The 27,244-nt window shown below is 33.2% G+C and overlaps 3 protein-coding genes across 6 annotated transcripts; 2 read left to right on the plus strand and 1 right to left on the minus strand.

The window, feature by feature from the left end:
• Positions 791-5,723, plus strand: LOC109328207 (uncharacterized protein At1g04910). The gene is made up of 10 exons (XM_019561559.1): positions 791-1,059; positions 1,207-1,269; positions 1,587-1,668; positions 1,795-1,865; positions 2,049-2,137; positions 2,230-2,433; positions 3,469-3,739; positions 4,302-4,529; positions 4,706-4,903; positions 5,312-5,723. Exons 1-10 carry the CDS (start codon positions 925-927, stop codon positions 5,519-5,521), a joined length of 1,551 nt encoding a protein of 516 aa, XP_019417104.1. The 5' UTR covers positions 791-924; the 3' UTR covers positions 5,522-5,723.
• Positions 6,210-12,300, minus strand: LOC109328342 (mechanosensitive ion channel protein 3, chloroplastic-like). 2 transcript variants are annotated; one of them, XM_019561761.1, is made up of 14 exons: positions 12,019-12,300; positions 11,510-11,723; positions 11,340-11,399; positions 11,025-11,188; positions 10,175-10,298; positions 9,995-10,092; positions 9,808-9,921; positions 9,451-9,511; positions 8,953-9,102; positions 8,417-8,527; positions 8,108-8,275; positions 7,888-8,001; positions 7,613-7,669; positions 6,210-7,525 (listed from the first exon to the last, which is right to left on the minus strand). In XM_019561761.1, the coding sequence occupies exons 2-14, from the start codon at positions 11,585-11,587 to the stop codon at positions 6,530-6,532; spliced, it is 2,295 nt and encodes a 764-aa protein (XP_019417306.1). In that variant the 5' UTR covers positions 11,588-11,723; positions 12,019-12,300; the 3' UTR covers positions 6,210-6,529. The 2 variants fall into 2 exon arrangements, with proteins under 2 accessions (XP_019417306.1, XP_019417307.1); XM_019561762.1 differs by having other exon boundaries at positions 11,025-11,179; positions 12,019-12,299.
• LOC109328650 (kinesin-like protein KIN-4C) lies at positions 16,636-25,514 on the plus strand. 3 transcript variants are annotated; one of them, XM_019562216.1, is made up of 28 exons: positions 16,636-16,961; positions 17,239-17,385; positions 17,510-17,662; positions 17,750-17,994; positions 18,121-18,260; positions 18,467-18,591; positions 18,987-19,023; positions 19,113-19,204; positions 19,300-19,416; positions 19,503-19,616; positions 19,753-19,836; positions 19,930-20,137; positions 20,321-20,421; positions 20,608-20,706; positions 20,784-20,897; positions 20,969-21,085; positions 21,179-21,259; positions 21,603-21,674; positions 21,763-21,856; positions 21,943-21,974; positions 22,104-22,189; positions 22,723-22,794; positions 22,920-23,147; positions 23,318-23,462; positions 23,711-23,803; positions 23,937-24,500; positions 24,706-25,184; positions 25,216-25,228. In XM_019562216.1, the coding sequence occupies exons 1-27, from the start codon at positions 16,836-16,838 to the stop codon at positions 25,147-25,149; spliced, it is 3,930 nt and encodes a 1,309-aa protein (XP_019417761.1). In that variant the 5' UTR covers positions 16,636-16,835; the 3' UTR covers positions 25,150-25,184; positions 25,216-25,228. The 3 variants fall into 3 exon arrangements, with proteins under 3 accessions (XP_019417761.1, XP_019417762.1, XP_019417763.1); XM_019562217.1 differs by having other exon boundaries at positions 21,763-21,844; positions 24,706-25,514; XM_019562218.1 differs by having other exon boundaries at positions 19,930-20,089; positions 24,706-25,514.

Consider the following 27,244-nt stretch of genomic DNA (forward strand, 5'->3'; position numbering starts at 1 on the left):
TAGCGTGTTGATAGACAATTTGTGTCTGTCGACCCGTATTCTTATTTTATGACATTAAGTATTAAATTTATATATTTTTTTTAGAGAATTAGAATATTTTTTCATGTTATATTTTTTGTACTTATTATAATATCCAATTTAAAGTGAAATGTATTAATTGTAGTTATCTAGGATTATGTAGTTTTTGTTTAGAAATAAAAAATATTAAAGAAAAAATTAAAAAACATAATCATTGGTTGTAGTTCTTTAAAGTTTTAGTTTTATATATAACTAGCGTGCCGCTTTCCTATCGTTTGTAATGTATAGTTTGTATTTTATAAATTTAAATATAATTTTTTACGCTAAATTTACGGTTGAATTTATTCTATTGGTCTAATATTCAATTTTTTAAATACACTTTTAAAATAAGAAGATAATGAGGATAAATAAGAAAATAATATTATATGATTTTTTGGTAGAAATAAAAAGATATTGAGAACAAAATAGAAAAACACAAATTACACCATGATGAGTGGTTATTTTGTGTTTTCTCTTTATTATAGTATAGATATAAATATCTAACTAATTATTAATTCATAAATAACTAATCAAATGTTAAAATGAACAATTCAATTTCATACATTTTGAAAGGAATTGTTTTTATAATGAATAAAGAATAACAATATTTTTAGTGGTACAAAAAAAACTATAACAAATAAAAAATATGAACAATAACTTGAATATGAAGATGGTGAAATCTTTTATATGGTGAGTATGCTTAATTAATAAATTTGAGTGGGTTATTCCCATTTTATCCCCGCAAGTGAAAATGTGGAACCTTTGATCAATGAAACATCCTATGGTTTGATCCAGCATCATTCGAATCTTCACTGAAAACTCTCTTTATGATTCACATGTTGTAGCTATTGAATTTGTATTGCTACAATGGTGCTTCACTTGTTGAACCAACTAAACCATTCTCAAAAATCTGCTTTTGCTGTTGCTTTCATCCTTCTGTTACCGCCTTTCTTTCCCAATCTCTTCCACCCTTTGGCTCGTTCATCTCCTTCCATGTTCTCTGTAAGTCCCATTTTCTCATATTTTTAAATTAATTTTGATTGACCCAGAATAATCCTGAATCATGGTTTTGTTGGATTTTGCGTTTCTATGATAAAGTTTGAATTTTGATGAAAACCCAGTTTCTGATTCAATCATTTGTTATTGCAGGAGTGGATTGCTCCTAAGCCTAGGCATTTGGATTTGATGGAGGGTGCTTTGCAACGCGAAACTGTAACTAGTTTAGACATTAAATTGAAATTTTCATTGGGAAATTATATTGACACCTTTTGTTGCAAAAGCTATTAATTACACTTGATACCTCTTGTTTCAAAAGCTACTAGAGTCACACTAAGAGAGTGCTTAACAAGTATGTAAATATAGTGATAATTGAATCTCATAAACATTAATGTAGCTTTTAAAACAAGAGGAATGTCAAGGGTGACTAAGCTGAAATTCCCGAAAGTGAGTGTAATTCTTCATGATTTAATTTATATAGCTTTTATGTCAATTGTTCAAGAGTTACCGATTATTTGTTTGTTTATTACCAGCCTATGGAACTACATACTAATCTCTGGTCTCCCTTGACCTTCCAAGGATGGAAACCTTGTACCGACCCTCCAAAATCAACTTGTGAGTTCAATTTGTAAATTAATTTTTTTTCACTTGACTCGGTGATTGATCTTATTAACGAGGACTATGTTTTCTATGAACAATACTTGCTATTTTGATTATTAACATATAATTTGTTTCTTGCAGCACTACCGGAAAAGTCTAGGGGATATATCCAGGTTTTCCTCGATGGAGGATTGAACCAGCAGAGGATGGGGGTATGTTATTGAGTTTGTGTTGGAAAGGTGTAATTTGATCAACGAAATGAAGCATCACTGTAAAATAACTTGTAAATGAATAATAGTAGTATTTTTACCATGTATCTCATTAGCAGAAAGATATTTGCCTCAACACTTGTTCAATCATCTAATATCAGTCTTCCCCTTTTTTCTCTTTGAAAGATATGTGATGCTGTTGCTGTCGCTAAAATTTTGAATGCGACGTTGGTGTTACCACATTTTGATGTGAATCCAGTTTGGCAAGATTTCAGGTTTATCCAGAGTAGACAATTTTTGCAACTTTTTTCTTCCACTTTCGAAGTAAGAAGTAGCCATTGGTGTGAAATTCTTATGTTTTGTACAGTTCATTTGTAGATATATTTGACGTGGATCACTTCATTGATGTCCTCCGTGATGAAGTAGCTATAATTAAAGAGCTTCCTAGTGACTACTCTTGGAGCACAAGGGAGTACTATGGCACGGGTATAAGAGCTACTAGGATTAAAACAGCACCAGTTCAAGCTAGTGCTGACTGGTATATAGAAAATGTCTTGCCTATACTTCAGAGGTATGTAAATAGCTTAAGCTCAAATTCTGCACTTGCCCCTCCCCGAAAAATAGGACTTAGGTTTTACCACTATAGTAATAGCTTTACTTGGATTGTTACTTATTTATATCATTGTCAATATAACTGAAAGAAGCTTTTGGCACTAGTGATTATAGTGGATTTCCATGATGTAATTTAAGGTGTCATTTCTCTAGATATTAATGATAGTGGTGTATAATCTTCAATGTTGAGCATGGAAAACATGTTTCCATAACGTATTGCCTGCTTCAATTAGAAAAAAATAACTTCAAATAAGGAAACATTTTAAGAATGAATAGTAGGTGAAACTTAAGAAGATTCATTCAAATGGAAGGACATGATGCACTTGCCATAAGGTAGATTTCACATGCCAATCAAGTCATTTCTCTGTTCTCTTTTATGTCAAAACTCATGGTTTAAGACTTCATTTGTTTATACAAAATAATTTTTACTATTTAGAGACACTAAATAACTTTTTTATATTGAAAATGCTAACAATTTCCTGAACAAGAAAATATCTTTGCACCTACCTATTACCTAAGTGTATCTCACATTGTAATAATTACCTAGCACTTCCAGGGAATTGCCAGCCAGACAGAGATTTTTTGCTGTCAAACAGAAACTGTTGATTGTCAAGTGTCACTCATCATAGTTTATTGGCCCTAAGAGTTGTTTTCGGATTAGGAATTAATTGTAATTCATGGATGTACCTATGTTCATAAATTTTGTAAAGAGATATAATTATTTAAAAAGAAAAAACTTTGGAAGAAATGTTCTTTGAACTTTGATATCATTTTCTTTATCAAGTAGATAATGTCAATGAGGGTTTAAGTTGCTTTGAATTTCATCTGTGGTTCTTCCTAGATTTAAGTTTCAAACATTCTTATGGTAACAAAAAACTGGAGGCACCAATTTGTTGTCTGCACAAGGCCATCGGCCACTCAATGTCTTCCTTTAGAGATGCATTATTTACATAAAATGTATTTTCAAATGTTGTAGATTTTTTCGTTGATACAGTTATGGAATTGCTGCTATTGCACCATTCTCTCACCGTTTGACATTCAACAACCTACCATCAGATACCCAGCGTCTTCGTTGTAAGGTCAACTTTCAAGCATTGAGCTTTGTTCCACATGTCAAAGAATTAGGAAACGCCATTGTTCATCGCCTCCGGCAAACTCCTGGAGTTAACCAAGCAGAAGGGAATGGCGATCTGCTGGAGGAAACTGGTCAATTTGTAAAACAGCAAACTGGGAAGTTCGTTGTGTTGCATCTACGTTTTGACAAAGTAAGTCTTTCTTTCCTTATGAGCTGTTATTATTAGTATCCAAAGTTCATGCATGTAGCTCCATAAAGTTCTAATTCATTTGTTATCCTGATTTCATTCGGAAAATCTTCTTATTGCATTAGGGCTGCAATATTCTATGCTGCATGTAGATTTGTTATGCAGTTATAAGTTAGTTGACTAACTGCTTTATTTGTTTGTAGCGGAATTAATTCAAATATCTTTAGCATCAAAATAATTTTCCTGTGTGCTGGTGTAATTGTGTTCCATGTGTGGATGATGAATTGATTATTTACGCTTTCTGTGTGTAAGCATGCTTGCATGTGTTTGGATGATGATTTATGCTTATGTTGTAGAGTTTCAAATTAGTTAATAGATGCTTCTATAGTACAAAAAAGACAATTATGTTGTAAAGACCTTTTAAAATAACTACAATGTTAAGGAACTACACATTTCATATTGAACTCTCAATGTAACCCTGTTATATCTATCACAAAATGTGTATTTTCCATAAATCTGAGGCTCTCATGATTGCCACATATGTGAATCTAAATTTTCTATGCAGGATATGGCGGCTCATTCATCCTGTGATTTTGGCGGGGGTAAAGCTGAGAGACTTGCTCTGGCTAAGTACCGGCAGGTTATTTGGCAAGGAAGGGTGATGAAATCTCAATTCACCGATGAAGAGCTTAGAAGTCAAGGGCGTTGCCCACTAACTCCTGAAGAGATTGGATTGCTCCTGGCAGCTTTGGGGTTCAACAATAGAACACGGCTTTATCTTGCTTCCCACAAGGTTCATTACCAGCAAATAACATGATGACCTATGATTATGTAACATCAAATATTTCATTGTGATATTCATGACAAGAAACTTGGTGATTAATAATCTAATACTTTTTTGATAACTCCATGGAATGGCATTTTGTGGTTTAACACGGGACTTAGTCTAGATTGATTGTGTTCTTTCAGGTATATGGTGGAGAAGCTAGGTTAGCAACTTTAACCAAATTATTTCCTCTTATGGAAGATAAGAAGAGCCTAGCCTCTGCAGAAGAACTGGCTAAGTTTACAGGAAAAGCATCATTATTAGCTGCTATTGATTATTATGTGAGCATGCACAGTGACATCTTCATTTCTGCTTCTCCAGGCAATATGCACAATGCTCTAGTAAGTATCTTTGTTAAAATTATCCTATTTAAAACTGAACAATTGTGAAGAATTACAAAACTATTTTTAGGCTTAAAAAGGCCTTAATATAATAGAGCTATAATAAGGGGGCATTTGGAAGAGCTGATAGAGTGTTTTTTTATTGCTTATCTAATCATATGTGCACTTAAGCATGTGTTTGGAAGGGCTTATGAAAATAATTTGTGACTTTTCTATAAGCTCTTTTTACTTTATTCCAACAATCTTGTCATAGAAACTTATGAAATAAGATAGAGAGTTTATAGTAAGGTTATAAGCGCTTATTGAGTAGGCACTTAAATAAGTTGTTTACCTAAAATGTGAACCTGATTTTCTATATGCTTTGTATTGGTATGACACTGCGCTTATATGAATCTTTTGCATCTCTAGGTGGGACACCGCGCTTATATGAATCTGAAGACTATCAAACCAAGCATGGGATTGTTGGGCCAGCTATTTCAGAATAATAGCTTGAGCTGGTCAGAATTCCAGCATGCAGTTCTTGATGGACATAAGAACAGACAAGGGCAGATAAGATTAAGAAAGGAGAAGCAATCAATTTATACATATCCTGCTCCTGATTGCATGTGTAGAGCTTAATAGAGCGATTTTCGGCACTTGTAAATTGATTCGACTTCATTACATTTTTGGTTTCCATGATTTCACTGAAGTTCATTTTTTCTCCTCCCAAGTTCTAATGGCAGTGATATTCTGGTAGTTTTCAAGCAATCAAGTCAATATGTTGGCATGGAACTCTTTTCTTTATGATGTGGCATAATACTCAATAAAGTCTCACTTCATCAAATTTTGTTGTGTAAGCAATATACAATACGTTGGCATTAGAGGAATATGAGAACCTAATAGCATTAATTTGAAAACTTTAGAGGATAAGTTGCACCAGAACCAAATTCTGAACTTTAGTGAATAGGGTCATATTTTTTTTGTTATGGCTGAACCAAATGGGTCATATTGATCATGTGCAAGTAAGCTCCATTTGCTTTTCATTCCTCTTGTTTAAGAAAAAGAGAAAAGGTTTCTCCTGCTTGACAGTTAAAAGTGAAAAACCAAACGACAATTAAAACAAACTCATTTCTTCCTTATTGCCAACCTCTATTTAAAGGGAAAAGTTTTTACATAAATCCCCCACCCCTCCTCAAACTTCTTCATACAAGAATTTGAATCATTTTCCCCTTTTCTAACATAACATAAAACAAAATCACTACCAAAAACACAGATTGGCCAGGGGTACTCCAATTTATCTACCCATGAAAATATGACATGCCAATGATAGAGAACACAACATTGCGTTTTTCCTTTTCTATTTATAATTGAAAATGGTTTTTATGGTCCGTTCTCATAGTAGAGAACAAACCATAAACAAAAACGCTATACTAGATGTTCTGTATGGGAAACAGTTTATGTTATAGAGGTGTTGGATACAGATATAGAAATCAGGAATTGACAATTATGTACATATGTAGGCAATTAACTAGGGAAAATACAATGCATGATTCCAACTTTAAAAAGACAGCTGTGTACTTTTTTGCACAACTTCAATAGAAGACATACTAAAATATCAACTTCTAATATGCTTATTCAGCTACTAATCTAGTCATTTTGCTTAGCTGTTGGAAATGAAGACATCTGACCATCTTTCTTATCCTTGCTAGCAGGGGGTCCACTTCCATTCCGTTGGACAGCAAATTCTTGCGACTCTGCAGGGATAGGAGATGGAGTGTCTTCCTCAATCGGAAGCGTTCGTTTTGAGCCTTCTAGGGCAACACCAAGAAGAATATTTTCTTCCATGGAAGGTCTAATTGATGATGAAGACACAGCTGATTTCTCTTCATCTTGCTTTGACTGTGAAGAAATAGCAGACGCTGTGTCTACCCTGCTAGACTCATGGGAAGTAGTAGCTTGAGAAACTCCAGGCACAGCACCTTGTACAGGACCACTTTCCTTTTTAGGGTGCAAGGTTTTGGAAGTCTTCTCGGGTGATGAAGACACAGAAGATCTCTCTTCATCTTGCTTTGGCAGTGAAGTAGCAAAAGCAGTCTCTCTTCGGCTAGACTCACGGGAAGCCACAGGATAAACTTCAGGCACAGGATTTTGTGCACTGTTTTTAGTTGATGGAACTGAAGTTCCCTTCCCTGCATCTCCTGCACTATCTTTTTTAGGCTGCAAGATTTTGGGGCTCTTCTCAACTGAACTATCAGAGCCCATATTCTGCTGAATTTGGGCTTCAGAAACTGACTTGGATTTATCCTTGGAGTTTACACCAGGTGAGGAGGCTGACGTCACTGAAGACTTGTCATCTCCTTTGGAATCAGATGCTGAGGTTTCATCAATCTTGCCATCTTTTTCCTCATTTGTACGAGTTGAACGAGTCAAAGGCTTGACTTTATCATCACCATTAACTTTATATGGTGGTTCTATCAGTAGGAAGCGATTTGCTGCTGCTCTGGATCGACTGAAAATGGTGTCCCCAAAGGGTATATTTTCCGAATCAGCCTCACCATATATTTTCTGAACTGTGCGGATCGGAGTGGCCAGACGAGCTCGATGATGACTAACAACTCTGAGAAGATCCAAGAGGATTGCCTCCTATAGTTATTAGCAAACACTTACAATATACAACATATAATCACATTACACAATGTGGAACACAATCACAATTGCTCTGGGTCTTACCTTAACGCAAAGGTACTCTTCAAAATGTGAAGTTTTCACAAAACAAGATATCAATATCTGCAATAAGAAGGACCCTTAGTAAGATAATGATAACTCCAGAAAGGAGGATGGAAAAGGTAAATGATTATTATCAACGAAAAATAAAGTGAGATAATTAATAAATAAAGAACCATGATGCTTTAGACAGTAAATTTGCAAAATAAAAGCTGAAGGCTTTTCCATATATACAAATATAAACTTAAAAAGTATAAACAATGAATAGAACAGATACTCACCATAAGAGCTTGATTTTCGGGATTGACATTCTCCAGAAAAACCCTCCTGTGCAATCTTTGCTGCTCTACTTGAGGATTCTTAGACAAAACCTTGCGCATATCAGCTACAATATTCTGCATGAAGAGAATGTAATGGAGATAACGTCAGTTTCCACATGAACAGAATACATCAAAAAGTCCTTCAAACAATTTTTGAAGTATGTGAATGAAGACTGCTCACATTAATTTTGTTCACATCCAAGTGACTGATAGCAATGTAATTCTTGATGCGCCAATGAGATTTCTGACTCAGATTTCTTACAACGTTTACAGTGAACTTGTGATTAGGAATATGAACTGCCTCACGATCATCACCTCTCACAATAGTTGGTGACCACCATCCTACATGCTGGAGAAGAAATTAAAAATGAAAACAACATAATTAAAATTACACAAATAAGGAAATCTACCTTTGGTAATCGTTCTATTTGTCTTGTAAGTTACTCAAATAAAAAATAAATTACTGGACCAGAAAGGTAGGGATACAAACCTCAACTGTGCCAGAAACTTCATATCCTTCAATCTTTGTTTGAATCCACTCATTTAAAATAAATGGCCGAGTTGCATGTATCATTATACTTGAAAGAAAGTTCGTAAATATCTGGATTAATCACAAATATGAAATCAGACTGGCAGCAAATCAGAGTATTACCTAATTGCTATTTTTGTATATAATAAAAATTACTTAATTGATAGTGGTTATTGGCTACACATGGGTGTGGTTGAGTCTTTTGTGGCCCCTTTTTGGTGTTTTATCTCTTGCCTTTGTGCTCCTTTGATTAAGCTGGGTGGTGTTTGTTATATTTTTTTATCTCCTTTACCCTATTTGAGAGGGTTGTTCTCAAATCATTTTTATCAATTTAATAAGTTTATTTAGCTTTAAAAATGGTTACCGGCTACACACTAGACGACTTACACTTACAGATTTTCACAAAGTTGATATTACAATGATCCACAAAATGCAATGAAATAAAGGACTGCAACAAACCACACTAGTAAGACAGTACAAAAGAAACAATGGTGTACCTCACGACCTGCAAGTGTGAGCAATACAGTGCCCAAACCACCAGCAGTTAACCACTTCTGTGTGGAGAAACCTAGCAACTCCATGAACAATGACACAGCAGCAACCCATACAGCTGAATATACAGCTTTCCCAGCAAAATCAAAGCCCATCTGTAAGTCAATATTTTCTTAAATGAGAAGCCAATAAATAGATTTGCAGCTTTGGGACTTCTCACGGAAAGATAAAAAACAGAAAATGAAGGATGTGATGTACCCAAAAAATGCAAATAATAAGTTTGTATTTCCTATATGTTGATTGTATTCCTAGCCTTTATTTGTAATGGTATTTAAAACATAAAACAAAAATAAAAATTCTACGGGAAAGGCTTCTTTCAAATGTTCTGACAACAAAAAATAACAAGTCGACCAATATTATAGCAGCAAAATGCTTTGCACACAGCAATCAGAAAATGACAAGAACTGACATGGGTATTGAATGAATATGTAACAGAAACATACAGTTCTTGCATCACTTGAGTCATTTGCCTCCATAAAGAATTTTTGTGCTTGTTGAATTACGCTGAAAACAAAAAAAACAAGCATTTAACATCATAAATTAAACACCACAGAGAACCTAATACACCTATTAGTGAAAAAGTACAATAGAAGGGAAAAAGGTAAACACTTTCCTTGTGACAAGTACAGAAATAAATTCGTAACAAATTATTAAGCAAGAGCAGTGCAAACTTATACCAACATTAAGGGGAGGGGAGAGCATATCTCATAATTTAGAGTGTAAAATAATCATAAATGAAATTAATATGAAAAGCATTTCCAATTTCGGCCAGGCATTCCTCTTCTTCATGAAATTAATACCTTGATAAACAGTAAGCAAATGAAATCACTGTTGACAAAGATCTAACAAAATTCAGCAGCCGCTGCTTTACAACCTGGCTGGCCTCTGATGGCAGGACTAGTGGATCTAATGCCCTGAAAAATTATGCTATGATCAAATACAAATAGGGGCTACAGGTGGGATATACTTGTTGATCCACAAATAAACCTGCATATGAGCATTGCTCCAGACCACAACAGCAAAGGCTGAAAATATGATGTCATAACATATCGCGAACTACTTTTCTTCCAACTACTATCCGTCTTCTGAAAGTATGTCATAAATCAGACAATATGTGAGGTATTAATTATAGTAATCAGAGAAAAAATAAGAATGTGCGGTCACTACTTGAAGAAATAGAACTCTGCTGAGGCGTAGGAGTGGCTCAAGACCATAAACAGTAAAGGCGATGAGACCGAGCGCCGGAATTAACTGAAGCAAAACAGGGCTTCCTCGTAAAGCATCATATGACCTGCATAAGTATATAAGAGTAAATGTTCCCATGAATTATGCATTAAATGGTACATTAAAAAATAAAACAAAAATAAAAAGAAAAGAGATGTAGCAATAATAATAGAACTGCAGCATCAATTGGTTCTTCAGAAATAACACAAAAATACAAATCAAACTTATCATATACCAATTAATTAAAGTTTGTATGGTCCAGTCAATACCAATTTATATTCACTTCTCAAAGAGAGTAAAGAAACAGGTAGTGTTACCAGTTGAAGTTACTTCCAAAGTATAACTCAACAAGCTAATAAATATATACCAAAAACAAAGCGTCGGAAGGGTGAGTAGCCATGAAGCTTACTTTGACACTAGATGACTGACAACACATTGATGGCTTAGAGATAAGTCATTGAATTAAGAAAGATGCCAAAGGAAGTTCACTGGTCTGAAAGGATATGGTACATAACTATATACCTCTTAAACATAACTACATGCTATTATAGCACAAAAATTAGCATGAATTTTAGAAGAGGTGCAGAAAGTACCCATGGCATGAGTATGATGATGGTAATGTGTGTAGTTATGAGTAAGGCTAGAAAGCTTAAATTTTACTACATTAAAGTAAGCGGTGCACAAACCTTAACAAACATATGTTTTATAGCAAAACGAAGGATACTAATCGAAAATTATATACAAGAACATGTATATCCATTAAGTTGGGTTTAACTATGAGAGAGAGGCCAACCTTGTTAAAATAACAGCAGAAGATTTCAGGAGCGGAGTCACACTCCCTCCACCTGGTATCAGGACAGATCGACATACAAACATGTTACATCTGGAAGGCACACGCCTTATTGGTGGTACTCTACTTAAAAGATGGGGTGCTGAAAAATCCTGCTTCTGTTTATTCTGGAAGAAAGCTTACCAAGGATCAGATACGAGACTTAACATAGAAAGGCAAAACAGCAACTGTATACACAAGCAAATGCAATTGAAGCTGACAAGCAATCGAAAATCCAACAAATTAGTATAAAAGGAACAGATAGATTATCAAACATACCAAGCTAAGTGGTGACAGATTTACTGTAACCAAATGTAAGTGACCAACCCCCACCAGATTCTGTCAAATGATATGGAAACGAAACTCATCATTCTAAACTAAACAGTGGGGAAAAGTAGGGCATTAGTAGTGCATTACTTAAACAATGTCAGATTCAAATAACCACGTACGCGATGGGAATTACAGAATCCACTAGTACTGTGGAGCCTGAAGTCAGGAGACAATTGCATTGAACCCGGGTAGGCCATTGCAGAAACTGAAGTGCAAGGTCAAGCAATCAACATACCACAGATGAAAAGCACTTTACCCTTTCAACTCAATGCTACAATTGAGTAACAGGGTACCCGAAAAGAATACTTATCGAAATTTAGCCGCAAATTAGACCTACAATAGTGAAAACAATAACTTTAGCAGAGCAAAAAATACATCAATTAATTGCAATTTTAATCATTTTTCCCATTTATCAGAGAAAATACTCAATAAATGCAGAGTTTCATTCCCGATTTCTCACTAACTACACTAAGCTCATAGATATTCATTTAAATTAAGAAAGAAAATTACTCCAGTAAGGGCCAAAACAAGCAAAGATTAATAAATTGCAATAAATAAAACCCTAAAAGTTCGTAGAGAGTAACTAAAAAAATTCAAAAATTAAAACATCATATGAATCGAACATTACCTAACTGAAATTTGAGATCTAAGTACCTAAACGGAATCGATACTAACTATTCCAAAGTTCGAAGAAGAAAATAAAATTTTCTTCGGAAAAAAACGCAATCACTTTTTCCAGAGAAAATGAAAAACGAAAAAAACGAAAGAGAAAGAGGATTATTGGTATTTGAAGTTTAGAAAATGAAAAATCGGTTGGTTATGGTTTCTTCGTCTCAGTTGTTGAAGTCATCACACATTTGGTTTCATCTATTTCGTCCAATCAAAAAACGCGGTTTTGGATTAATCTATTAATCTATTCTCATTAAACCCGCCAATTATATATTTACTATTTATTTATTAATCGTAGTGTAAATGTAGTAACATGGGACACCAATGACTATTTGACTCGAGTTTTTTTCTTCTTATCTTTTCGGAATATTCCATTTATCACTAATGTGGAAGCGAATATTGTTTGTATCCGGCTAAGGGATCAATAATTAGAATTGGATTAGATAATTTATACTAAACTAGTGTGTACAGACACGAAAGCGAATATTGTATGATATACATATTCAATTTTTATATATTTCATTTTTTTGAATTAAAATGTATTTGTTGTATTCGGTGTACTTTATATTATATATTTTTGTTTATAATAATGTTAAATTTAAGGTGAGATGTGTAGTTGCTTAGAATTATATAGTTTATTTATAAAAACTAAATAATGTTTAGAGCAATATAGGATATGAAAATTACATCATGAAGAAAGCTATTTCAAGTTTTGGCTTTATATATAATATATTTATACAAAATATAGTATAACTATTATCGTAATATAATTTTATTTTTGTATTTTGTCTTTAATATTTTAAATTTTTACAAAAACTATATAATCATATGTAATTATTTTCATCCTCTCTTGTTTATGTAATATGTGCAGTTAGGATAAAACTTATACACATTTCCTGTTTTTTCCATATTATTTTAATTATTTTAAAAAATTAATATTAAGTAAATATAAATTGTAGTTATATACAACTCATAATATATATATTTTTCTTTTTCATATAATATTGTCCTTAGAAATTGGTACATATTTTAATTAATAACAAAAAGATCTGTAATAATTTGGGTGGATGACACATCACATACAACATATATGGTTGAGAACTTGTCCTTATCCATGAAATTGGGATGGTAAGAAGAAATGTGCTTCACGTGCAGTATTGTTGAGTTCTGAATAATTTATCTATCCTCCTTATATTTTAGTTTGCATTTTATTCTATATTAACTATTATCTGTATAATAAAATAATAAAAAATTTGTACATCATCACTTACTGTATATCACTTCCTTCTTAATTTTTTTCTAAGAGATTCCATAGTATTATTATCCACACGTTACATAATTACATTTTTTATAATGTATATTTTAATATTCTATTAATTATATAATAAAAAAAACGAATGAATTATACTGACACCCCTGACTTTTAGTCAAATTATACAAACCACTCAAGCCTTTTTAAAACATACACAAACCACCCAAACCTTTTTAAAACATACACAAACCACCCATAGTTAACATATATATTACACTAACTATTCGTGTAAGAGATATAAATGTAATTTCTTAAACAAAAATAGTGATGAGTGCAATTAAGTCAAACAAAATATCATATATTGTAGAGATAAGTCCAAATAGTATAAACTTGACCTATATTCATTATTTTTTATTCGTTACAAACTGCATCAATAATTCTAAGAGGTGTTTAAATTACTATCATATTATATTGTAATTAACCAAAATAAAGAATAAATATCGAATCTTATACTATTTGGATTTATCTTCACAATATACCGTATTTTGTTTGACTTAATTACATTCGTTACCATTTTTTATTTAAAAAATTACAATTATCTATCTTATGGGTGGTTTTGTGTAATTTCACTAAAACTTATGTGTTAGTGTAATTTACTCTAAAAAACCTATTTCACGTCATCATTTGCCACATGTTACTTCCTCATTAATTCTTCCCCTCATAAAAAGTTTAACGTTACTACTATCTACTTACACACTACATAATCAAACTTATGGGTTGATATTAATTTAAAATCATACCTCATATAAAACAAGTTTTAAATAGTAAGTATAATTTTGCTAGACATATATAACTAAAATTAGTGTTGTTAAAACCGTACTGGTTATCAAACCGGTCAGGGTACTGGTATAGTGGTACAGTGGTTCAACCAGTGGTTCAGTAATTAAACCGGACATAACTACTTATATTTATATATATATAAACCTATAACAATAAATTAAAAAACATATATCAATCCAAAAGTATTACTTAACAACCACAAAATATACATATATGACATAACTTCACAACTCATTCTATAAAACAAATAAATTTAGAGTTTTAACATTTAATATCAAGGAGTCAAAGTTATCTTATATGAATATTATATTTTTCTATCAAATCCTATCTTCAGACAATACTCCAAGATTACACAAATGTCACTGAGATTACACACGAATGTTATGAACCAAAATATGTAATCTAAATATGCTTTGGAAGCATGTGTCTTGAAGTGTTGAAGAAAAGTTGGAAAGATAGGTCTCATTGTAATGAGTTTTTAAGTCTTTTAAAAAAAAATATATATGTGTATAAACCAACCGTTTTAGTAAAATACTGACCAGTTTTAACCGGTTTTTGACCATTTTTGACCGGTTTTAATACTTGGCCGGTTCAACATCTGTACCGTACCGGTTAGGAGCCCGGTTCACCGGTTTTCCAGTTGAACCAGCCGGTACGGTATGGTTTTTATAACTATGACTAAAATCACTTATTTACACCATAATCTATTAAAAAATCACTTAATTGTTCTATTTGACATAATAAAAAATCATGTATTCAATTATCCTTGAAGTTGTTTGAGTTTTTATATATTTTAGTATAACAATTTTGTCTCCCTTTTTTACTGAAGATCATGTTGAATTTTGATAAAATTATTAGATTACATATTAATAGTCCTACTCCTACCAATTATATAAAATTTGGCCTAGAAAGAGTGAATATAAAGTTCATTGTTTTCTTATATTGTTTTTAATGGTGCTCAATTGCAAATATATAACTTTTGGAATATATAGGAGTTTAAGACAATTTTGTTTTGTTGGTGTTTTCTTTCTAACATTTTTAATAGGAAGTTTCACAATATCATTATCATTTATTTTCCTTATGTATATAAAACATATTTGATCGTACAAATACGCGGATAATATATATGTTATTAACCATGTGAATACATGAGGTAATATGTGTATTTTTAACCATGTGAATATACATATTAATATGTGTTTTTAACTGTTCAACAAAAACTATCATCGAATAACATAATCTATCATATAGTCAACTTTTATCCATTTTTAATAATATTAAACAGAAATTATTCATTGTTATTTCATAATTCAATTATAAATACATAAGTGAATATATAAAGTATATGACCCAATAAGATACAAAATCAATAGATGAGATACACAAACTCATTACATATAAAGAATGTATTTAATATTTATAATAATATTCTATCAATGTTAGATCTGGTCTCAACAAAACTCACACATATGAATCAAACCACAAATAATAAACTGTATAAGTCAGATTGGTCTTTACCAAAATTATCTCACAACTTAATAAAAGAAATGGCCTAGGACCAGTCAAAAGAAATTTAAAATTATTTTCATAACATTGCAACTAGTAATAATATTATGTTAAAGAAAACCAAAACGAAATCGATCAATTCATTTACCTAACATCATTCTATATACTTTATCATCACAATCATCCTTTCACAAAACGGTGATCAAAGACTACTTGGCTAGTTATTATTGTTAAAAAATTGTTAATTTGTCCATTTTAACTCCCAAAAGCCATTTTAATTTGTCTATTTGTTCTCAACTTTCTTCTATGACGTCAATGAACAAAAATGGTAATAAAATAATGACATTAATGAACTTTTAGGTAATTACATTGATGAATATTTTGAAGGGATTTGAAATACTAGAAATTTTTTTATGACATGTTTTTGACTTTTTTCCGTTGCCGTCAGCTTTGTAACAGGAGGGGAAACGGAAAAAATGTCTCTTATCCGTTGATGCAATCATGAAAGCACTAACTATAAAAAAGAAAGTCAAATTAAAAAAATCAAACTCATAACTTTATTTTGCAGTGATGGCCGAGGGTTGAATTATTTACCCGCCTGTTTCTGAGTATGACCATCTTTATTACCGGAGAAAAAAAAATGATATTTTTACTATTAATTTTAAAGTCATTTTCTCTATTATATTTTTAAATAATAATTGCATTTGTATTCCACTTCAATCTTCCAATTTTCAAATAATACTCCAACCTAAATTGAGTTGGGTTTGGATATAACAAATACACAATTAGGCATTGTATAAGAACATTGTATATCCGTACACAGATTAACCTCATTATCATCATCAAACAAAAAGAAAGTGTTCAACTCTAACAATATCCAACTGTAACCGTTAAAGTTCCCCCCATCACGTGACACGCACGTGATCACATTCCGTATTTGAATTGCGCCTTTTTCTCCGTTTCAGTTTAATCCAAACCTGACACGTCATCCTCCACATTCAAAATCGCGTTCTTCAAATTATCCAAACATAACGTAACACAACGTAAACCCCATTCATTTCTTTCTTCTCTTCAATCGATTCTTCCATTCTCTTCTCTCACACTATCCCTCACTTCTTTTTCAAAGTAATTCGTGTTAATTGTTATTCACATTCATCATCACGGTTTTTTTGGAAGAGATGGAGAATATGGATGGGAGAAGCGCTGATTGTGTTCGTGTCGCCGTTAATATCCGTCCTCTGATCACGTCGGAGCTCCTTTTAGGCTGCACCGATTGCATTTCCGTCGTTACCGGTGAACCTCAGGTGAATTATTATAATATTTTGTATAATTTACCTGCTTTTGTGCTTTCATGGTGCAATTGCTATTTTGCAATATGGTTATTTTTGGCAATGCTTGGATTCGAGGTTTAAATTGTGATTACGATCATAGTTGCAGCTACCTAGTGGAAAATATTACCGCAATTGTGGGGAAATGTGGCTATAATTGTAGTTACAGAACGTTACAAAACCATTATTTTGTAATGTTATGTGTTTGAATTATGAAAATTATGATATTGATGCTTCTTGGTGTGTTTCATAGGTGCAAATTGGGTCTCATACATTTACCTATGATTATGTTTACGGTAGCACGGGGCCACCTTCTTCAGCAATATATGAAGATTGTGTTGCTCCGCTTATTGATGCACTCTTCAATGGCTATAATGCCACGGTCCTTGCATATGGGCAGGTAATGATTCTGAAGACAATATTTCAAAAACTTTTTTCCTGCTAATTTTAGTATGTATTAAAGTTTTAGTAGTTGTAATTGTTGTAATCGTGATAATAACAATTGGGCTTCTTTCCTCATTAAGACGGGATCCGGAAAAACATACACGATGGGCACTAATTATAACGGAGAGGGAAGTAGTGGTGCAATTATACCCAAAGTATTGGAGAGCATATTCAGCAGAGTCAGTGCTATGAAAGAATCCACTGAGTTTTTGATAAGAGTATCGTTTATTGAGGTAAAGAATGCTGTCTTTAGTTAATGAAGTTCTCTGCTGTAATCAATTGAGATCAGACTTTTAAAACTGTCTGCTAAAAATTGACAGATATTCAAGGAAGAGGTTTTTGATTTACTTGATTCCAGTTTATCTAGAGGAGAAGTGGCCTCCTCTTCAAAGCCAGCTGTGCCAGTCAGGGTTCCCATACAAATCAGAGAAACAGCGAGTGGAGGAATAACACTTGCTGGTGTAACTGAGGCCGAAGTTAAAACACAGGAAGAAATAACATCTTACCTCTCAAGTGGTTCATTGTCCCGTGCCACTGGGAGTACCAATATGAATAGTCAATCAAGGTAAAAGGCTTTGGTTTGATTTACTTCTCATGGTTTGATAGTGACTCTAATGAGGTATATGGATTTTAAAGTAATGCAGAACTAATTTTTAGTATTTATACTGCATGATATATATGCTTTGTCTAGTCGCTCACATGCTATATTCACAATCACAATGGAGCAAAAGAATGGTGATGATATCTTAAGTGCCAAACTCCATTTAGTGGACCTTGCTGGTTCCGAGCGTGCAAAAAGAACCGGTGCTGATGGCATGCGTTTAAAAGAAGGTATTTCTTGCAATGATACAACACCATTATTGGGCTTGGAATAGAATTAATACAAAATTAACATTGATCCAGCAGAACTGTTTTAATATAATTTTGAAATTGAAGTTATTTAGTTCCCTTCCTGTTTGCTAGCTGTGTTCTTTGTAAATGCAAGTTAACTAATTTATTTACTAAATAATAAACAATTATTGTTTTTCATCCATTAGGAATTCATATCAACAAGGGTTTATTGGCTCTTGGAAATGTAATAAGTGCACTAGGAGACGAAAAAAAGCGAAAAGAGGGAGGCCATGTGCCATACCGGGATAGCAAGTTAACACGCCTACTGCAGGTTCGCACTAAAATTTCTTCATCACAAAACATTAGCATATTTCAGCTGAATGCATCCGCTTTTCCCACTGTGTGGATGATTCCTTATACATTGTAAAATTATGTTGGAAGTAATATCAGGACATAAAAGCAGAACTTAGATGTGGTTATTTATTCATGAATACATGTTGTTAGGAGTGCACATCTAATTTTGTTTGACTCATGAGAATTAAAAAAGTGTAGTGTGTGTAGAATATGTTGCCACTCCTTCTTTGAAACTTTTTTTGCAAAAGCCACTGTTACAGAAAAATGTGATAAATATGCTTATCGCCACTGTTACAGAAAAATGTGATAAATATGCTTATCGTGGATTAATATTTTCTTATCATAACATGTAATTGTTTAATGAATATGTAGGATTCTCTTGGAGGAAACACCAAAACAGTGATGATAGGTACACACTCAATGCATAATGAGAATGATTTGCTATCTCTCTATTTTCTATTTTCACATGTATCATCTTACCTGTTGGGAATGTTACAGCATGTGTTAGTCCAGCTGACACCAATGCTGAAGAGACGCTGAACACTTTGAAGTATGCGAACCGTGCTCGCAACATTCAGAACAAGGCAATTGTAAGTGCTTTATGTTTCTCAAAATTCATCCTTTTCACCCCCTCTCTCTCATTTGTGTATATTATGATTGATGAGTTTGAATCCACTTGTTTCAGATTAACCGTGATCCAGTGGGAGCCCAGGTACAGGCAATGCGAAGTCAAATTGATCAACTGCAAGCTGAGCTTCTATTTTATAGAGGTGATTCCAGTGGACCATTTGAGGAGCTTCAGGTACATCATTATTTTAGATAAGTTACAAGCTGCTCACTAATTTACTGTTTATATGTTTCGAATGGACTTTGATTTTTCCCCTTCAGATTTATAAACAGAAAATATCTTTACTGGAAGCAAGAAATGCAGAGCTACAACAAGAGGTTAAAAGACATCAAGTAACATGTGATAGCTTAACACAACGTGCTTTTGATGCTCAGGTCTTTCTTTGATGCTTTTATGTTCTCACTTAATTAAAATAAATGTCTTATGTTCATTAAAGTATCTTCGTAGTGAACTAGTGATATTGAAATTTAGTTGTTGAGGTCTCACTCAATGTGTTGAATTATTTTTTAGGTTGAAAAGGACCAACTGATTATGAAACTAGAGTCAATTCGAAATGGTAAATCTTGGGATGAGATTGATTCAAATTCAAATCAGGTCTGAATGCATTAAGTTATATCCTTGCTAATGCGTGGTTATAATTGTCTAAAGTAAATCCACCACTGAAACATGGTCTGAACTCATTTTTAGGACTATGACCTAGTGAAATCTTATGTGGCAAAGATCCAAGATTTGGAAGGGCAGTTGCTACGTTTGAAACCTTTGAACACCACAAACTCACGCCGTTTTGTTGATTGTGTTGATTCTGATTATGATGGATACTGGTCAAAGAATGCTTTATTTGCATGTGGTAATGATTTTTTGTCAGATTATGATGCTAAAGCTGGGGATGCACCAGGTAGCACACTGGAAAATTTGTGAATTATTATTGCACACTACATTTTTTTATGGATTGTCAATGCTTGTGGCTACAATTAAAATGTTTTTTTTCTTTCTGAATTTACTTTTTATCTTTTTACAATTGCCATTTTGTCCAGAATAATCAGAAGGTTTTTTAAACATTTATGCAACTTGATTGCAGATGAAATGGAAGATGATGCAAAGGAGCTAGAACACTCATCTCTTCAAGAAAAGTTGGATAAGGAGCTTGAAGAATTGGATAAGAAACTTGAACAAAAAGAGGTAAAAATTGCTTTATCTACTTCAAACTCATAAAGGTGTTATTCGTTTTTTGTTGTTTGATACTTTGATTTGCTAGTAACCTTTCAAATTGCTAAGCTTTGCTTAAATATATTTCATTGGATTAGATGTTTTGAGGGATAGCATTGATTTTATAACATGTTACTTAATTTTTTTCTCTATCCGAAGGCTGAAATGAAGCATTACAACAATCCTGATACTTCAGTTCTAAGGCATCATTTTGAAAAGAAACTTCTCGAGATGGAACAAGAGAAGAAACTTTTGCAGGTAGATGCTCTGTGCTATTGTATCGTTTACTTGCAGTTTAAAAGTTCTTGACATAACATTTCCTATTATATTGTCAGAAAGAAATTGAGGAACTTAAGTGGAATCTTGCAAATATTTCTTCCACCCCTGATGACGGCGCTCAAAAGCTAAAGCAGGATTATCTTCAAAAGTTGAATGCCCTTGAAGCACAGGTGATTTTTTATTATTTTGGGTGTGTTAATTTTCATTGACCACTAAATGCCATAAACTGATTACTTTCCAGGTCACTGAGTTGAAGAAAAAACAAGATGCTCAGGCTCAGGTCTTGAAGCAAAAACAGAAGAGTGATGAGGCTGCAAAACGACTTCAGGATGAGATCCATAGAATTAAAGCTCACAAGGTGCAATGAATGTTAATGAAACTTCTACTTTAAGATACAAGTAGACAAGTTGTTTTTTCTTTTGGGGTTTCACTCATAGTTTATTATCTTTAGGTTCAACTTCAGCAAAAGATTAAGCAGGAAGCTGAACAATTTAGGTTATGGAAAGCTTCACGTGAAAAAGAAGTTATGCAGGTAAATGCATGCATAAGGGTAGAATTTCATTTAATCTTCTTATTAACAATCTCATTGTTGCCTTGCTATTCCGTTATAGGGGTTAATCTTTTCACAACTTCTGGCATCCTTTTTTTCATTTTTTTATTTCCTGATAACAACTTAAAGTGTTATTTTTTCTATTCGATAATGGTATTATCTGTAGCTCTATATTATCTCTAGAGGCCTAGAGGGATAAGGGAATATCTCTTTGTAGTCTTGGACTCAATCACCACAACTTCTCTCATTTACATGGTTTCAACAAGTAGCTTACTTTTGAATAATGATAGCATGCCTTCTGATACACATTTTGATTAATTACTAGCTTAGGAAAGAGGGAAGGAGGAATGAATATGAGATGCATAAGCTGTTAGCATTGAATCAGAGGCAAAAGATGGTGAGTTGTCAGACATGATGTTCAAATCACTTGCTGTTATGGCTTTATTTTGACACTGCTTATCCCACATTTCTATGTCGATTTGCAGGTACTTCAAAGGAAGGCAGAGGAAGCTTCCTTGGCTACAAAAAGGCTGAAAGAACTTATGGAATCTCGAAGAGCTTCCTCACGTGAAACTTTGGGTTAGGAGATTTACTATGTCATGCAGGTCTTTACCCTATTTAGAGCTTACTAATAACCTGAAATTACTGTTTTATTCTATACCTAGGTGTTGGAGGCGGGAATGGTTCAGGAATTAAGGTATGTCTTTTACCTGTAACTTAGTGATGAGTTTGTAAATTACACACTTGATTATATTGTTTATTAAACAGTGATAAATTGCACACATGATACCTTATTTGACATATCTTTTCTATTTGAACTTTGAAGGCTTTGATGAAGGCAATTGAACATGAGCTTGAACTCACTCTTCGAGTGCATGAAGTGCGTTCAGAATATGAGCATCAAGTCCAAGAGTATGTGCCTTTTTCCACTTTATATTTGTTCTAAAATCTAATACATTTAGAATGAACCTGATTAAATCTGGTTTTTACTTCTGTGTGGATCTGATAATTTGTGATTTTCATGTTTTTTAAATTGAAGTGGAGTATGGAATATTGGAAATACTCACTATGCCTGGATATTTATTTTGCATGCAAAATTTGATTGTTAAAGATGGGAAAAGTTGCAAAGATGGGAGAAGTTGTATTGGTTTAACCTCTCTGCTTGCAGAGTAAAAGTTGTGTACATTTATCCTCCTCAGGCCCCACTAGGTTGTACCTAATGCATTCCCCACCCACTCTTTTTTTACACGTGTTTAGGAGTATCAACCCAGTGACACTAGGGTAGCAGCCATGAAGCTTCATGGTGATAATTAAAATCTCTCAATTCATTACTTTATGACGCGTAAAGTAAATACTTATGTATATAGATTAAGTACTCCCTATCTTTGATTAAACTATATAGAGGCTCTTTCACTAACTCAACTTATTATTGAATTTCATTTCAGAAGGGCTAAAATTGCCGAGGAGATAGCCAGGTTGAAGGAAGAAGCAGAGATGATGAGGCAAAATAATGCAAGGTGAAATCCCTTCCAGTTTCTTGTTTTTTCTTTAAGAAGTGTACAATTTTGTGACTTTTCTTTGGTATTGGGCGCCCTTTAATCTATGTTTGACAAACTCTCTCTTTGACTGGTTGCCAATGCAGGGATTTCCCCATATCAATGTCTCCCGGTGCAAGAAATTCAAGAATTTTTGCACTTGAAAACATGCTATCTTCTTCTTCAGCAACTCTAGTGTCCATGGCATCTCATTTGTCAGAGGCAGAAGAACGGGATCGGACTTTCAGTGGCAAGGGACGTTGGAACCAAGTCCGATCCATTACTGATGCCAAGAATTTGATGAACTATTTGTTTGATATAGCATCTTCCTCTAGGTAGTGGCTTATCTGAATGCCATTTGGTGGTCCATTATTAAACCAATATACTTCTCAAAGTTGTTAAACTAGATATATTCCACTAAAATGTAACCTGTTAAATTACGTGGTTCAAAATTTTCCTTGTGATAATATGATTGCTATTTTCCTCTGGCTTTTTTGTGCCTCAGGTGTTTATTGCGAGATAAAGAAGTAATGTGCAGAGAGAAGGACATGGAAATAAGAGATCTAAAAGAAAAAGTATTTAGGCTAAGCACCGCACTTAAACAGTCGGAAATGGTTAGAGCTGAACTTACTCATCAGTTGAAGTTGCAGGTTAGTGTCTTTGGCTGTATGACATCATCTGGATAAAACTTGAAGTAAAAACTTGTCTACTCAATTTAGTTAAAAACTTATCAATCTCCCTCCTTCCCAAATTTTAGCAGTACTGATGTATATCAGGTTACATCAAGCACTTTTTTAAATTGAATTATTATATATCCTAGTGTAGCACTTGGATTCTGCAATTGTTTATTATTTTCTCTTAAAGAAGTTTTCCCCATATTATCTGAACTGTATGGCAGAATGCAATTTTGAAGAGATACTCAGAATCTGCAGGGAATTCAGAATTTGAGAACATGACTATTGGAGATCACAAATACGACTTGCGCTCTCCGGTAGGTCTCACATATCATTAGCTCTTCTAGAACAACGCCTGAAAAGGATTTTTCTCATAATTGTGTACACTTTTAGCATTGCAGTTAATGAACAATTGGTTATTTAATTCACTGCAACTTACTTTAACTTTAGGAACAGCGACGATCTACCCTTCTACAAGAGGACATGGATATATCTGATATAGATTCAGATGATTATGATGATGATGTGGATAATGATATAGAGGCAACAGATCACGACAGGGAAAAGTCAGGAAACTTGGGGGTTAAGAAAGGAAAATCTAGAAGCAGACATCCAAGCAATGAAAATAATCAGTTAAATATCAACAGTTCCGAAGATGTGAATGACCTTGGGGAAACTGCACCAGAGGTGTGTTGCAATTGTACTAGAACTTCATCTTGCAAGACAACAAAATGCAAGTGCAAAGCCACAGGCAGCAGTTGTGGGAATTCTTGTGTCTGCCTAGAAACTAAGTGTGCCAACAGAGCAATATCTACCACAAATGAGTCACAAGAGCCAACACAACCGGGGTTGGTTGAAAGGACCGAAAATAATTGTAGCATCGAAGAAACAGATGAACACCTTCTTGCTACTCAAGGTGTTGAGTTACTTCAAGGAGCACTTGCTGATATGCCTCCTGAGATAGTCCCTGATCAGGGGCCAAGAAAGCCTCTCTCTGACATTGGAAATGCACTGGTGTGTCTCAACTCAAGTTCCTACCTGATAAACTAAATAAGTCTCTTTGAACTGGGCTAATTCATTTAAGTATTTAACTTGAATCATCATTTTTTCAATGTCATCCAAAAAGTTCATAAGACGAACATTTTTAAATTTTATTATGGGTAGCTTTCTCTCATGCTTCTTTTAAAGCTGTGTTAAGCATTATTGTCTCCTTTTACAGGTCAAATCAAATGCTCCAAAGGGTACACAGAAAAAGAAATTGCAGAAAGCCACCATACTACTTGTTCCACATCAACCACCTTCATCGCAGCCAGAGTATTCTTTAGACCCCAACCTCAATAAACAAAATGATGGTAATAATGATAATATCAGAGACACAAATATTGTTATGAACATGCCACTGAAAATGCCCTCATCCAGACCTGAAAATGCTGCCTCTGCTCCCAAGGCAGAAGGTAATTTCAAGGAGCCAGTTTCACCTTTGAAATTAAGGGCTATGCGAAAGGCAGCAGGGCCATCAAATAGTGGCATGCCATTTTGGGACAAGAATGCTAGCAAGTCAGGTGAATCAGTCAATAATAGGAATGAGTCTGAAGGTCTTGAAACTAGAAGTCCCCTACGACCCAAAAGAACAATGGGGGAGAAAGAGAATAAGAGACGCTAATCTTTAAATATTGCATCGTTTCTTACCCTTTGAGGGTGATGTTTATGACATAGAAGGCCACAAAAGTTCACAATTATCATATTCTGATGGTGATCTGTTGAAGAAAGAAGAATTCAGTAGTTCAATGGTGTATGAGCCTATAAATTGTATCATATTGATTTTAAACAGTTATCAATGGCTCGTTTGGTATATAAGTTATTAAAATAGGGTGAAAGTATGTGTCAAGGCTCAGTATTTGAGCTGAATACAGTTTGAAATCTTTGTGGGCAGAATAACATTGTTTATTGTAAAGAAGAGGGTCTGTTTGTTTTTCTTTTGTTGATAGTGTGTTTAGCCGTTGCACTGTAAATAAAGAAGAAAAATTGTGTATTTTTTCTTCTTCTGCTTGTGTGTGTTTTGCCATTGCCTTTCATGACCAGAAGCAATTATCTCATGGAACTTGGATTAAAGAATGTTTATTTTACAACCAACTTATACTACCAAATTCACAACTTTCTTTTATAACGGCTGTAAAATTTACTTAAACAAATAAATGACATAAACTCATACACATCACCAATGTTATTAAAACCGGTTCGGACCGGCCGGTTCAACCGGAGAACCGGCCAACCGGTCTCATAACCGGTACGAAATAAGTGTTGTGCCGGCTAAGCATCAAAACCGAAGTAAACCGGTGAACTGGCCGAAATATGATTGAATCGGCCGGTTCGTACATGTAATTTTAAAGAACCCCACATAGGCACATACCACATAGAATTAGACTTTGGATTTATTAAAGTTGTTTGTTTATGAGAATTCTTACTTTGACTATAAATATGGATTATAAATTTGAGTATCTACATATTAGATAATTTTTGTTACAGGTTTACATATATATATATAAGCATGTATGTCCAGTTTAACCGGTTTAATCCCATGCAGTTTAATTACTAAACTACTGGTTGAACCACTAAACCATATCCTCACCGGTTTGATGACCGGTCCGGTTTTAATAACATTGCACATCACCCTCTATTGTAAGAAAAGTGATGTATATTATAAAATTGTATTTTATTTATTGATGATTAATTTTAAAATGACACATATCCATTTTATTGTAGTTTATTACTGAATAATACAATTATTTAAGTTAAAACATTCAGTTTGTTATTCACAAAATATAACCAATATTTGTTATCTATGAATTTCATTTGCTAACTTGTATGATAAACTGATAAAGTGATTAGGAAGATAATTAATCTCCTATATTGCAATTTCAAAGCACTCTCTTTACACCAAATGTCAACTTTGAACTCTTATTTTTTTCCTGTTAGTCATGAATGTCCTTCCAGAATATATCTAGGAATGATTGAGATACAAGTTTTTCGTGAATAATATTGTTATGATTGAAGACTTGTGGAGTAAATAAATATGAAAATAAAAATGTGTAGAAAATCTTTGAATGTAAATGACTTTCATAAAAGTGAGTTTATAAAATCAGAGAATATAGGATTAAGTAAATCATAGGATTCAAGTGAATAAAGTAAAAAAATATTTTAGGTGCCATATGGGAGAGAAACATGTCACTTAAACTAAAGAGAAAATTTTACCACATATATAAACATCTCATAAAGTTGTGTAAGAATAAATGTTAGACTTTAAAATATCAAACTTTAAAATATCGAATATGTGAATAAATTAAATATGGTAGAGAAGTGAATATTACATTGTATGAATAAATACAGTAGGTATAAAATCATGAATGAATACACATGAGTGAAAGTTAAGATAACTCATATTGTAGAAAAAACGGGAGCTAACCTGAAATGATTTGAACATTTCTATAAGAGATTATAAAGTTTAGAAAACAAAGTATATCGTTAGCTCCATATGTGAACATGAGGAAGACTAAGAAAAGATATAATGATTAATCAATAAGGTTTATAATATTTTTTGATTGATGTAACTAATATGATATGATAGTATTATGATTAGAACATAATACTTGTTGTATTATATTAAATTGATTAAATATTATCTAGTCGTTAATGACTATTTCTAATTATAATTGTGAGTTATGCATTGTATTATGTTAAATTAAAAAAATTAAATACTA

This window comes from Lupinus angustifolius, chromosome LG15 (assembly GCF_001865875.1).
Source record: "Lupinus angustifolius cultivar Tanjil chromosome LG15, LupAngTanjil_v1.0, whole genome shotgun sequence".
NCBI classification, from domain to species: domain Eukaryota; kingdom Viridiplantae; phylum Streptophyta; class Magnoliopsida; order Fabales; family Fabaceae; genus Lupinus; species Lupinus angustifolius.

What these genes read in the sequence shown, in the direction of transcription:
- LOC109328207 (XM_019561559.1), top strand. Translation starts at nt 925, where the DNA reads ATGGTGCTTCACTTGTTGAACCAACTAAACCATTCTCAAAAATCTGCT. An exon ending in CGACCCTCCAAAATCAACTT is followed by an intron (nt 1,669 to 1,794) that starts GTGAGTTCAATT and finishes TGTTTCTTGCAG; the next exon opens with CACTACCGGAAAAGTCTAGG. An exon ending in CCAGTTTGGCAAGATTTCAG is followed by an intron (nt 2,138 to 2,229) that starts GTTTATCCAGAG and finishes TGTTTTGTACAG; the next exon opens with TTCATTTGTAGATATATTTG.
- LOC109328342 (XM_019561761.1), bottom strand. Translation starts at nt 11,587, where the DNA reads ATGGCCTACCCGGGTTCAATGCAATTGTCTCCTGACTTCAGGCTCCAC. An exon ending in GGAGCAATGCTCATATGCAG is followed by an intron (nt 9,922 to 9,994) that starts GTTTATTTGTGG and finishes ATAATTTTTCAG; the next exon opens with GGCATTAGATCCACTAGTCC. An exon ending in CCGAAAATCAAGCTCTTATG is followed by an intron (nt 7,670 to 7,887) that starts GTGAGTATCTGT and finishes TTCTTATTGCAG; the next exon opens with ATATTGATATCTTGTTTTGT.
- LOC109328650 (XM_019562216.1), top strand. Translation starts at nt 16,836, where the DNA reads ATGGAGAATATGGATGGGAGAAGCGCTGATTGTGTTCGTGTCGCCGTT. An exon ending in AATATGAATAGTCAATCAAG is followed by an intron (nt 17,995 to 18,120) that starts GTAAAAGGCTTT and finishes TGCTTTGTCTAG; the next exon opens with TCGCTCACATGCTATATTCA. An exon ending in AAGAGAAGAAACTTTTGCAG is followed by an intron (nt 20,707 to 20,783) that starts GTAGATGCTCTG and finishes TTATATTGTCAG; the next exon opens with AAAGAAATTGAGGAACTTAA.